This window comes from Azolla caroliniana, unplaced genomic scaffold (assembly GCF_043228905.1).
Source record: "Azolla caroliniana isolate FFs.n. ecotype wild unplaced genomic scaffold, voAzoCaro1.0.p SCAF_2, whole genome shotgun sequence".
Classification (NCBI taxonomy): domain Eukaryota; kingdom Viridiplantae; phylum Streptophyta; class Polypodiopsida; order Salviniales; family Salviniaceae; genus Azolla; species Azolla caroliniana.
This window is the reverse complement of record NW_028230437.1, coordinates 4,000,296-4,013,369: the sequence shown is the minus strand read 5'-3', so window position 1 is coordinate 4,013,369 and position 13,074 is coordinate 4,000,296. Positions and strand designations below refer to the sequence as shown.

General features: G+C 37.4%; 1 protein-coding gene across 1 annotated transcript; it reads left to right on the top strand.

The window, feature by feature from the left end:
- Positions 1-2,362: 2,362 nt before the first annotated feature.
- Positions 2,363-11,174, top strand: LOC147867142 (protease Do-like 9). The gene is made up of 10 exons (XM_087314917.1): positions 2,363-2,827; positions 3,470-4,279; positions 5,117-5,316; positions 7,247-7,427; positions 7,643-7,834; positions 7,952-8,184; positions 8,280-8,381; positions 8,604-8,654; positions 9,228-9,332; positions 10,726-11,174. The coding sequence occupies exons 1-10, from the start codon at positions 2,434-2,436 to the stop codon at positions 10,819-10,821; spliced, it is 2,364 nt and encodes a 787-aa protein (XP_087171043.1). The 5' UTR covers positions 2,363-2,433; the 3' UTR covers positions 10,822-11,174.
- Positions 11,175-13,074: the final 1,900 nt, after the last annotated feature.

Here is a 13,074-nt window from a genome sequence, read left to right as displayed (position 1 = left end):
CTATCCCTCAAGAACTGTACGTCTAGGTAGTAGTACCCCATGTCTGAACTTGGTTGGTTGACTGGATTGTAGCTTTTTGTGGTTATCATATTTCACTCGTAGGTTCTATTCTTAGTCCTCAAACGTGGCATGCTAGCATTTGCTCGTGTGAACTTATGCTTTGCATATGAGTTGTGGCTAGAGTACGGTGTTCGTTGCCCATCTTTTGTGGATTTCTTCCTTGGGATTTCTAACTTTCATAGACACACTGCACTCTGTACTTCTCTTTTGTGCAACAACTTAGTTAGAGCACGTGAATCCCTGCCTCTAATTCCCTTTCTAAACTTGTAATTTAACAAGGACGTCTTCTCATTCCACGTAGAATGCCCTCATATTCATGTGTGAGTTCTCTAGTGTTGGTGTTACTATAAAGCAAGGAAACCCAACTTAACATGCGAGAGAGGGGGGGCTACATTTATGTAACACTAAGAATGGACGAGGTATGAAATGCCATTTATTTTGAATGTGATATTTATTTTCTCTCTACATATGACAAGATGACAAGGGTGGTTACATTTTTTTAAACCAAAGGCGTGATAAAGGAGGTGGTTTTTTTAGTGCACACGTATACCCCACCATGTGCATGTTCACTCACTCACACTACACAAGAATCGAGTTTGCTATCTTGACATAGACAACATAAGCTTCTCTTATGCTTTAGATGTTGCCGACCATTTCTTCATTCTCGAGAACAGTGGCGAAGACGAGACAAAGTGCAAATTCTCTTCACCTTATGACGATTGACGTGTGTTCTATTGCCATTTCTTGGGAAGGACAATGAAGGCTAGGCAACGCCACGTCTCTTTGGCTTATGGAGGAGGGGTGGGGTTGTGTGTCACATGATGGGCGTAGTCGTTGTTGGTGCATGAGCATTCGTTTTTGAGATATGCTCGACTAACTCTTAAGCGGTCGAAAAGATGTCTGGTTCGTTTTCAAGATACGTCAGCCAGCTTTGAGGCGGTTGAATGGATGCATGGTTCGTTTCCAGGATACACACGACCAGCTCTCGGGTGACGGAATGGTCATAATATGGCACCGTGCCGCCATACAATGGGTGTAGAAATTTGTAAGGAAGCGTGTTTATTTTCGAGATACGGTTAGTGTTGGGACAGGAGTGTTGGTCATAATATGGCACTATGCCGCCATACAATGGGTGTAGCAATTTGCAAGGAAGCGTGTTTATTTTCGAGATATGGTTAGTGTTGGGGCAGGAGTGTTGGTCATAATATGGTGGAGATGGAGTAGAGAGCAGAGGGCCTCTCATGCATGACCAATGGTTCATGGTCTTTGGTTCCTAATTCCGATTGCCAATGTCCGCTCGTGTTTTCATGGTCTTTTGGTTCCTTGCTTCCTGGCTCGGGCTGCCGATGTCCACCCATGTTTTCATGGTCTCTGGTTCCTTGGGTTGCTGGCGCGGGCTGCTGATGTCCGCCCCCGTGTTTTCATGGTCTCAGGTGGTTCCCTAGTTCCTGGCTCTGGCTGCCGATATCTTGCCCATGTTTCCATATATGTATGTACATATAGCTCACCACCTGAATCGAAGGAGTGAAGAAGAAAAAGAATGAAGAGGTTTGAATATGAAGAAGCTCAAGCCATTCTTCCCTCTAAATCCTTTCTTTTGCTCTTGTAAAAATTATGGATAATTAATTGATTAATTACAGTAGAAAATTAAAATAATATTCATTTACTGTATGTATTATAAATTATCCCATCGAGTGTAAAAAAAAGAAGAAGGAAAAAAAGAAATTTAAAGAGCCCTCTCAAAATTAGGGTTTGCTTTTTTCTTTTTTTTCTCTGTGTAAATTTCTCTGTTGCTTCTTGTCTAGGGTTTGGCTATCATCTGTTGGATTCCCTGTTTAGGGTTTCCATCCTTACGCACCCAAATTTTTTGTGCAGGGAAGGAAGACTGGGATTTTGCTCTGCAAATTTCCTCGCTTCTGCAGGCAGGGATAGCTTCGATGCAGACATTCTCCGTGGAATTCTTTGCTCTTACCTCTGCAGACAAAGTTGGACAGTATTTCTGTGCGAAATTTTAGGGTTCTCTCTCTTTTTTTTTTTTTTTTCTTTACAGTTCTAGGGTTTCTTTCTATGCATTCCAGGGTTTCTTTCTTTCTATGAAGACTAGAAACGTGATTCGCAAATTCCAGGGTTGTCTCTTCTCCGCAGAAGGTTGAGCAAAAGTACTGCCTGCAAACTTAGGGTTTGTTTATTCTCTGCAGAAGAATCTAGTGATTTTCTTACTGCCCTAAGCTAGAATAAATCTAGGGCTAGGGTTTTACCCGTTTCCTCCGAGGAAGCAAAAAAAAATTCTGATTCAGTAACAGACAAGGTTTGCTTTACAATACAATATAAAACAGTGTGTAATACAGAGCTCTTGGCAAAAAAAGAACGGTCATGGCAGCTTCACAGGAGCCTGTTTTGGTTCTTGAGCTTGAGCCGAGCTCTGATCCTAGCGAGTATCAGGAATTGTCTGGAGAGAATAAGAAGAAACGAGGTAGACCTAGAAAATATCCTCTTGTGGAAGGAATTCCTAGCGTTTCCGTGAAAAGGAAACGTGGAAGGCCCCCAAAGGCTCGTGTTGAAGAAGAAAGAGAAGGAGGAGAGGAATTTGACGAACCAGAAAAAGAGCGAAAAGATGTGGATGACGAGGAAGGAGAAGAAGACGCACTGAAGAAGAAGAAAAAGATGGTAGCGATGGACACGAAGGAAAGAATGGAGCAGAAGCGACGCGGGAGGCCTCGCAAGAACCCAGTTTCTGCCTTTGTTCACATTGCTGGTTTGAAACAAGGTAGATTTTTTTTTGTTTAATTCACTTCCCTTTTATTTGCTTATCTTAGGGTTTCTGTCATGGTCATCAAGATTTGGAGAAGGAGAAGGAAGAGAAGAAGCAGAAGATCAGAAAGGAAGAGGAGGAGAAGAGGGAGAACAAGAAAGAAAAAAAATAAAAGGAGGAGGAGGTGGAGAAGAAAAAAAGACTGAGGATGAGGAAGAAGAAGGCTTTGTTTTATTTAGCATTTTTTTTTTTCCTTCACAGAAGGAAAGAGAAGAAGAAGGTCTTTGTTAATTTTTTTGCAATTTTTTTCATCCACAGAAGAAACAGAAGAAACAGAAGAAGAGGAAGTTTTTTTGGCTACTACTTCTTTCAGAGACTGTAAAAGATTTTTATCTATATTTTCTGGTCTATATTTTCACGGTTCAGAGACTGCAAAACAGTCTTTTTTGCATCTTCTTTTGCTGTTTAATCTTCATTCAGAATTTGTTTTTTTGTGAGTTTTTCCTTCCCTTGTTTTTATGTTCGATTTGGCCCATTTTCCTAAACTCAGGGAATGTTTTGATTTAGAGTTTGTTTTAACTAATTTTCTTTCATCTTTTCTGTATTTTTTTTCACATTTCGTGAAAGAGAATAAACTTTAGGTTCCCTGTTCTGCAGATGGTTCATCGAAGAGGGGAAGGGGGAGGCCTCGACTGAATCCAATTTCTACTTCTTCTTCTCCTGGCCATTCCAAGATTATAGAGAGCTCAAAGAAGAAGAGAGGTAGGCCTCGCCTGAATAACACTGCTTATGTACTAACGACTGTGAAGAGGAAACGAGGAAGACCTCCCAAAAATCTTCTTTATCGACTGCTAGAGTTGGCTTCATCGAAGAAGAGGGGTAGACCTCAGAAGCACTTTATTGCTAGTGTTGGAAAAGGAAAGAAAGCAAAAAATACCTACGGTGTCGTTGATGAGGATAATATGGAGAAAACAAATAATGGTAGTGAAGGTGCAATGGTGAGCTCGGTGAAGCGGAGGGGTCGACCACCAAAGCAAGCTGTCCTTCTCAGACATGGCAATGGTTTATCAGGAAAAACAGAGGTAAAATTGCTTGAAACAATCAAGAACGATGAAATCCATAAAGAAAAAGCCAAGCATTCTTCAGACAAAACCATCTCTGTACGAAGTTTACATTCTCCAATGTCTTGTCAGGAAGATGTGATGATGAAGGATGTTGTGAAACGTTTCCCTTTTATGGATTCAGTTGTGAAGGTCTTTTGTATCCACACTGAGCCCAACTTCTCCCTCCCTTGGCAAATGAGACGTCAAGTGAGCTCTAACAGTAGTGGGTTTATTATCAGTGGTCGGAGAGTTCTTACCAACGCACATTCAGTCCAACATCACACACAAGTGAAGGTCAAAAAACGAGGCTCTGATACCAAATATTTGGCTACAGTTCTTGCAGTTGGAACTGAATGTGATATTGGTATGTGTGTCTGATCCTTTTCCATGGTTCCACATTCTCAAAGAGTAGCTCAGAAACAATGAGAGAAGATGTTATATGTGTTTCTGATCCTTTTCTATGGTTCCACATTCTCAAAGAGTAGCTTAGAAACAATGAAACACACTAAAGAGTAGCTTAGAAACAATGAAACACACTAAAGAGTAGCTTCTTTGGTTCAAATAATGAGTATCCTTTTATGGGTGATTGTAATATTCCATGTGTTTACAACCTCAACGAAGAAAGAAAGTACTGGAAAGATTGGAAGAGAGCACATACCCTGTGAAAGGCTTCTTTAGTTCAAATAGACAAGTACTCTTTCTTGGGTGACTGAATGTCTTCACATATATCCCCTCCTTGTCTAAGAAAAGGTCTACCAAAAAACCCAGGGAAAATTGAAAACACACCAAAGAGTTGCTTATTTGATCCAAATCACGAGTATTCTTTTCTAGGTGGTCTTATTTAATCTTGTGATAATTGTACTCTTCATCATGTACCATCCATTGCCAAGGCACAACAATCTCAAGCAATGGAGAATAAGAAGCATTTGTAATGTTTGGCTCTTGTTTGAAATGCTAAATGTCTAGGAAAATGGTTTGGACTTTGAGCATCAACATGGTTCTATTTCTCAAGTTTGCAACTCAGAAAGCTGTAAAATAACTTGAAATAATAGCAAACTGTAGAGGTTTCAGCATTTTCATGTGCATGAAACTTGGTCACAGAGAAATTCATTGATAATTGTGGAGATAAGAGTGTATGTACATTTTGGCTATTTTCTATGTGCATTACTGTTTAACGAGTCAATCAGCTTTCCTTTTGCAGCTTTGTTGACCGTAAAAAGTGATGAATTTTGGGAAGGAGTACCTGAAATGAAATTTGGCGGTTTACCAAGCTTGCAAGACTCTGTTACAGTTGTTGGTTACCCAATAGGTGGTGATACGATCTCAGTGACAAGTGGAGTTGTATCGAGGATTGAGGTTACATCTTATGCCCATGGAGCAACAGAATTGTTAGGAGTGCAGGTATGTTCTTTATAATAAGTAGGGAAAAACTCCGAAATACCTGCAGGTTTTTCTTTGTTTCCCAAATGTGCCCAAGTTTTGGTTATATCACCAAACAATGTTTAGGAAACCCTGATAGAAATGGAAAAAAAGAATTGATTAACCCAATCAACCTTGAGCAGAGGACAAGAATCAAATATAAAATGCCATCGGCTGACTATGGATTTGCATTATACTTTGTGTATCAGCAAGGCTATGGATCTGAAATATATTAGAGCTTTATCATACTACCAGAGTCTCAACAGTGTCTCTAAGATTCTGTTTTGAAGGGTTTAGCTAGTCCCCGTTATATAACTGACTCCTTAGGTTCCCAGATTACCATGTATTCTCAAGGGTCCTAGATCCTTAATGGTTTGCCTCAACTAACAAGATATATTCACTATCCCAATTATCCTACCCTTAAATCCATTGAAATTAGCCTTTTAAATTGGTTATTAAGGTTATGATTGTAATGTCCCTGTTTTCAGAACATTGCACTCTTGTAATGAAAAATCAAAGTCATGGAGGTTAGATTTAAGAACGTGCTCTTTCTCCCAAGTGGCATCATCTATATAGCTTGATTTTAGCTATTTATTTTTTAATTCTCGAATTTATTTAGTGTGAATATCAAGAATTTGTTTTGGTGTATGAGGCTTAAAAGATAAATTCTTGAAAGTTACCAGATCTTTAATGGATGCTATATTGCTGTCAGAATAAAAAAGTTCTTTTTAGACGACTTCCATGAAAAACTGGATGACTGTTGACACTCTTAACACATATGGGTCTTAATTCTATTTATGAACTTTATTATCAAAATCTGTGGATTTCCTTGGAAATATTGGTTCTCTGTAGTAGTCATGTGGTTTAGAGTTTGCTTAATGTTTATTTGGAAGAGAAGAAAAGTATGTATATTGAGAAATACTTACTTGATACACTCTTTCTACAAGAAACATGGTAAAATTTCCAGTTTGTATTTCTAATTTTGGAATACACTCCTCATAATACCAAAAATTCAGTTTGTCTGTGTGCTGAAGTGTTGTTTTGTTAGTTTATTTTACGGCAACTCTCCATTGTAGTTGAGTAATTCAGACTCTGTTGCAAAGTTTATTTGGAAAAGAAGAAGAATGTATTTATTGAGAATATACTTATGTTGTGCGTTCTTCCTAGAGGCAACATGGTAAAATTTCCTGTTTGTATTCCTAGTTTTGAAATCTATTTCTCGTAATAAAAAATTGAGGTGTATTATTGGTGGTAGTTAAGTAGCTCTCCGTAGTAATCAAGTAGTTTACATTTTGTTTTAATGCTTAGTTGGAAGAGAAGAAAAGTATGCATATTGACCAATGCATGCTCGATACACTCTTCCTACATGAAACATGGTAAATTTCAAGTTTGTATTTCTAATGAGTATACAGAATGTTGGCTGGCATAGACAAAATCCATAAATTTTGAAGTTAACATGTGGATAATGTCCTGTACATTATTCCATTATCCATAATGTGCGAATATGACTCATTACTCAAATAACATGTCAACATACAATTAAAAATGCTGCTGTCTACACAACTCAAAAGTTACAATCCACTGTAAAAGTCAACTGCCATCCATAATCTTCTCATAAATCAACTGATTCCATCCAACTTGAACTATCCTCCCAAGAACTTGGGTTAAAAAACAAATACAGAAATTGTTAGGAACAAACGAACATTGACCGCCCTAATGGCTCACCCTTGCTCATTTCTGTCCTAATTCTGTTTACTACATCAAGTGTGAGTGGGTGACCTTCCCTCTTTGCCTTTGGATGCTTTTTGAGTCGTGGTTGGGAAGAATATTTAGAAGCAAAGATCCATGTTTGAAATGCTTTTCTGGGTGTTGGACTATCATGATACTGATGTAAACAGTCTGTGTCATATAGATTGATGCTGCCATAAATGCTGGTAACTCAGGTGGTCCTGCCTTTAATGCGAATAGTGAATGTGTGGGCATTGCTTTCCAAGCTTTAAAGCAAGAAGATGCAGAAAACATTGGATACATCATCCCCACACCTGTTATCAGTCATTTCCTTAGTGATTATGAGCGCAACGGGAATTATACAGGTTATCTACTTGTTCCTAGTGTTTTTCAAATATGGCCTTCTGATTGCCTTGGGATTCATAAGACAGTGAAACTCGAAAGCCTAAAATGATACTGATTCAAAATAGGAAAACATAAAATAACCCTGTAAAGAAAGGTTTTTGAATATGTTCTATTTAGAACATTATTCTTCATACATTGTTTATTAGGCAGTTATCCTGAAATGTTTGTCAAACAGGTTTTCCGATACTTGGAATAGACTGGCAAAAAATGGAGAATCCAGACCTGAGAAATGCACTTGGAATGGAAGCTCATCAAAAGGGGGTCCTCATTAGAAAGGTGGAGACAACAGCTCCTGTAGCAAAATACCTTCAGTCATCTGACATTATATTGAGCTTTGATGATATCGATATAGCAAATGATGGGACAGGTCTGAATGGGTTGGTATTATAGCAGGTGGTTTATTGTGTCTATAGAAGAATAATACTTGGATTATGTTTGTAAATGTCTCACTATTCCTGTTCATTTTTCCTTCAATAATCCACAGTTACCTTCCGTCATGGTGAGAGAATCGGATTCAGCTATCTTGTTTCTCAAAAGTTTTCAGGGGAAAAAGCAAAACTCAAAATCTTGAGAGATAAGAAGTGCTTGGAATTTAGCATAGAACTTAAAACCCATAAACGTGTTGTTCCAGTTCACATCAAAGGCCTACCCCCTTCTTACTATATCATTGCTGGAATAGTGTTTGCTGCAGTCTCAGTTCCTTATCTACGCTCAGAGGTAGACTTGAGTGATGGGTTTGTCTAGACATAATGTCTTTGTAGTAGTTGCATAATGCATGAAATGTTGATTACAATGACACAATGTTTTTGTAGTATGGCAAGGATTACACCTTTGATACACCTGTAAAACTACTCGACAAGCTGCTATATTCAGTGGCCCAATCAGAGGACGAACAATTGGTTGTCATCTCACAGGTTTCGTTGTCTAAAATTTTTGTATGAAGCTATGAATGAATATATGAATTTGTGTTTCACATATAAGAAAGTCTAAGCTATTTAGAGATATCAACTGAAGCAGTGTTTGTAAGGTTTGGAAGTTATATTGCGACTCTGTATCTTCCTAGTTCTGTATAATACAAGAAAAGGAAAAAAGAATAAAAATAAAGTCTGAGCAATTTAGATATATATCATATGCAGGTCTTAGTGGCTGATATCAACATTGGATACGAAGATATTGTCAATACTCAGGTTATATACTTGGCCAATTTCACCAAGTATTGCTGCTAATTTTTTTTTTGTATGGCTATGTAAATGCTATTCACCATTTTAGAAAATGCTAGGATAAGTGTTGTCTTGATAGTTAGATTATTTCTTGAGAATATTGATATTCATTGTAAGGTCTTTGTGACAAATTCAACACTTGGGTTGGGGAACTTTTTGTATGTCTGTTTGCATTTGTTTAGCATGTTAACATTTTATTTTTAACAGTGCAATTGTTTTCAATTGTTGGGTTGTGGAATGCTCATATGTAAATCCATGTGCTTAGGTGTGAACTAGGATATGTAATCTTCATCTGAAAAAGGAAAGTGTTTTGTAAAATATTTTAACATCAGGTCCATTGGTGTTGCATTTGAACTAGCAACGTTAAGGTTGCAAAATGGTCTTTTCTACTACATTTTAAGAATTTTTTAGTAAGAAGAAGCTTATGAGCATAAACTTTGTTAGGATAAATTGTTTTGGATCTGTAAAAAATCTATTCATAATATATATGTATATATATATATATAAATGCACATTCCATTTTATCTTCTTTTTCTGTAGATTCTAGCCGTGAATGGGGTGAATATCAAGAATCTGAAGCACCTGGCGAACATTGTTGAGAATTGCCAAGACAGATTTCTGAAATTTGAACTTGAATATGACCAGGTCTCGTTGCCGATTCTTTCTTCTTTTCAATTTCTAAGAAAATTGTACTGTCAATTTTGGGAAGATTTATCAAAGTATCCCTTGTATTTTATGAAATTCACAAAATAAATCCCTCATTTTTTGAAATTCCTGAAATACTGCTCTCTTTACGAATCTCTCTCTCTCTCTCTCTCAATAATATCACTCTACAATTTTGAAAAACATTGTACAGAGTGGGAGATTGAAAGAAACAGAGATAGATATATTATTAACCACATGAGACCAATGCAAGCTTATTGGTGGGGCTGATCCCATGGTTAGGATTGAACTTGGGTTCTCTTAATCTTATGACTTGATGCTATGCTGTAAAACACCAGGCCAACAGCCAGAGAGAAAGAAATTGGTCTTCTAAGACCAAAATTGGTCTATGAGAGAATTGGTTTACAACAAAATGGGGTGTGTACCCAATCATTGAAAAATAAAAAATAAAAAATAAAACTTCGATGTTGCAGCAATGCTCATGGGGCCTCAACATGATCATGAGACCAACAAATCTTTACAAAGCATTCAATGTGATAACATGTCTCCTATGATTTGTCAGCATGGGTGTCTGGATGTGGGCTTGAGCATCGGCTTGAATTTTCTGAGATTGTGTATTAATGCAGCTGTCATAGTACTTGATCTATGTTGGGCTATCCTCCATTTCTCTGAAGTGATTCCAGTGTGGCTGACTAAAACACGGACTCATGTTCTCCTGTCCTTTTCTATTCCTCTATGTGCATGTTCAAATATTTTTCCACATGCCGTCTTGCAAACCATTTCCAGATGTCTTGGACTGACATAGATGAAAGAAGTTTGTTTCTGTAATTTTTCTGTGGTAAGCGTCCTGTTCCCCCATGTGGCCTCTGGGAGGCAAATGTGAGGCATTGTCCTTATTTTCAATATGTACTTGTAAACTTGTTAGGGGGTGTAAAAGTCAATTGGCCTTCTTCCAGGTTCTAGATGCTTTATGGAGTACAGGGTTGTGCTCTTAATCCCCAAGTGAAGCTGTAGAAATTTCTTTTCATGAGCTTGCTGAGTTACTTCCTCCCCAAACCTCGTTTGCAAATAGTAGAGTTTGCACCACGCATGTTAAGTACTATTAATCTAATCTTTTCTTGTACTGCTGTGCCCAAGTGTCACATATTCTCAAATTCATAGTGTTGAGTTGTGCCGGCTTTCATTCTTAAGTTAGATACCTGTTCCAACTGTGCTGAGGTTACTCTTCATTGTACACCATGGGCTGCTCACTTTTTGAGGTCAAATATGATATATGGAACTGAAGTGATCAATAGACAGATCTTATTTTAATATAAAGTTGCCAGCATGTGAAAAGTGTCGATTTGATTGATTGATTGATTATTTCTTGTGACAGATTCTAGTGCTTGAGACTCAAAAAGCCAAGGAAGCAACACCAGATATTCTTACGACTCATTGTATTCCGGCTGCAGCATCTGAAGATCTTAAATAAAATTCTTGTTACTTACAACACCTATTAACCAACACTTATTAGTTACTCTTAATTATTATCAATCGGTGATAAGTTAATGAAGATGAGACAAAAGCATTCTCATTGATGCTTTGTCTATTGTATTTTAAGATTATTTCTCTCTTTTAGAAAAGCATTGCTATAACCAATCCAAGGTTTCAGATTGAAGGGTTACATTTGATTTATTAAACTAGTGAAACAATGCACTCGAAGCTTTGTCTATTGTAATTTAGAGTATTGCTTTGCTAGAGAACACCTCACCTTCATAGCAAATTCAGTGTAAACTTTTGCGCAGATTTACAGCAAATTTAATGTACAAATTCATCTGGTTAGATTATAGAGAATAGTTATTATTATGCCTAATTTTTATGTGCAGAGAATGTAACTGTGCCATCAAGTTGCTCGTGTATTGTATCACTCGAGTAATGGAAACTTTTCATTAAAATCAGTCTAACTTCCAAAATACCTGTTTTTCACTTTCCTTCCAAATGTAGTTTTCTTTAATTCTACAAAAACGATATTGTTCAATGCATCGTAAAACCCTAAACCCCTCATGCAAATGTAATTCTTTCTGAGCTGCTTGACATGTCTGATAAAATAATTTTATGATATTTCTTTTGCATATTGGGAATGAAGAAAAACTTGGCCACCCCTAATCATTAGTTTTCGAAACAAATTATATGAGGCTTCTCTCTTTCTGAGGTTGATTGGTACGGTTGAATGGTAATAAAGGGTCACATTGTGGATAAATAAGACCTGGGTTTTTTGGATTTTGACCCCTACTTTCAGGGGATGAAACTGCATATAATTTTAGTTTCTTTTAGCAATTAGCAATCATTCTCCTCCAAACAGTTAATCACATCCTTGTTTCTTTGTTGATCCAATGCCACTTTGTCAAAGGATATTTATTTCATTTTCAAGGAGTAATATTATATTTAGATTTCAAACTTTCTTGCATCAAAGATAGGAGTAAGTTTTTGGTGGCATATTAAGGTTTTCTCTTCATTGAGTGTTTGCTCCCTGAAAGATAGAGAGTGCTAATCTAGATAGCCTTGTTCTACAAAAATGGCACAACCCTCAATTCATGCCAACATTTTAAACACACACAAAACTCTCATTACTATAAAGATAACAAAATCAAATGATTGAATTTGGAGTATTTGCCTTAAATCCATATTCAAATGCTACAAAAACTGGAATACAATGTCAGGAACATTAACGCAGTTAAGGGCTGTTGGACATGATGCAATTATCAAGGAAGAGATAGATCGTGTGTAGAATATGGAGCTGCTAGCACATATATCGAACACTTGAGGCGGAATAGTTAGCTAGAAATTTCACATAAAAATATCTATATGCTAACCATTAGTGTGCCCATTTGGAGGCATTGAATAGAGGACTTGAGGGTTCTTCCAGTTGGATGGTCCCAACCCGCAATAGAACCGGAAAGGACCATTGCCCTTCCCCCCCTTCGCTTTGGGTGAAGGAGTTCATATATGCTACAAAAGTTAAAGCCATTCTATTAAAGGAACAACAGAAAAGGTACATAAGAAAAGAAGAAAAATTCGTCAGACATGGTGGCCAATACCTCTATGGTTGGATGGGACACATGAAAATTGTTGGAATTATGTGCCACCACGATGGTTGTTTCCTCCACCTAGGCCTTTCTTATTTCAGTCTTATAGCACATAACACCATAACTTGTTGATAAACATAATAATTCTTTTCTTTGTTGGAAAAGGATGTTGCTATGGGAGGAAGAAGTGTTCCTATGGTGTGATAGGGAGATATTTATATATTTCTATTCAAAGTAATCTGTATTGTTTGATACTTTTCGGCGGGTTTTGTTACTTACCTAATGGACTATGAAGCAGTGTCGTTGGACATGATAAGTGATTATGTTGGTGCAAATCAAGGACATGGCAAGCCAAAATTTGGTGCCGATTAGCGAGATGCCGAGATGATTGTTGTGGACATAAGAAGCAAATTCTTTTTGAGCGATAAGGATGAGTGTAGATGGTGTGGGGGTTGAAGCATATTATTATGAGCAGGAATTTGGTGGTAATCGGCGAGAGGGTTGATGTGGAATTAAGAAGCAAAATTCTTTTGAGGGATAAGGAGGAGTGAAGATGGTGTGGGGTTTGAAGCATAGTATCATGAGTTGGTGAGGGAGTTTTTTACACTAATATGTTTGCTATCTATATGTCAGGATGCTTGATGGAATCTGAAAATGGA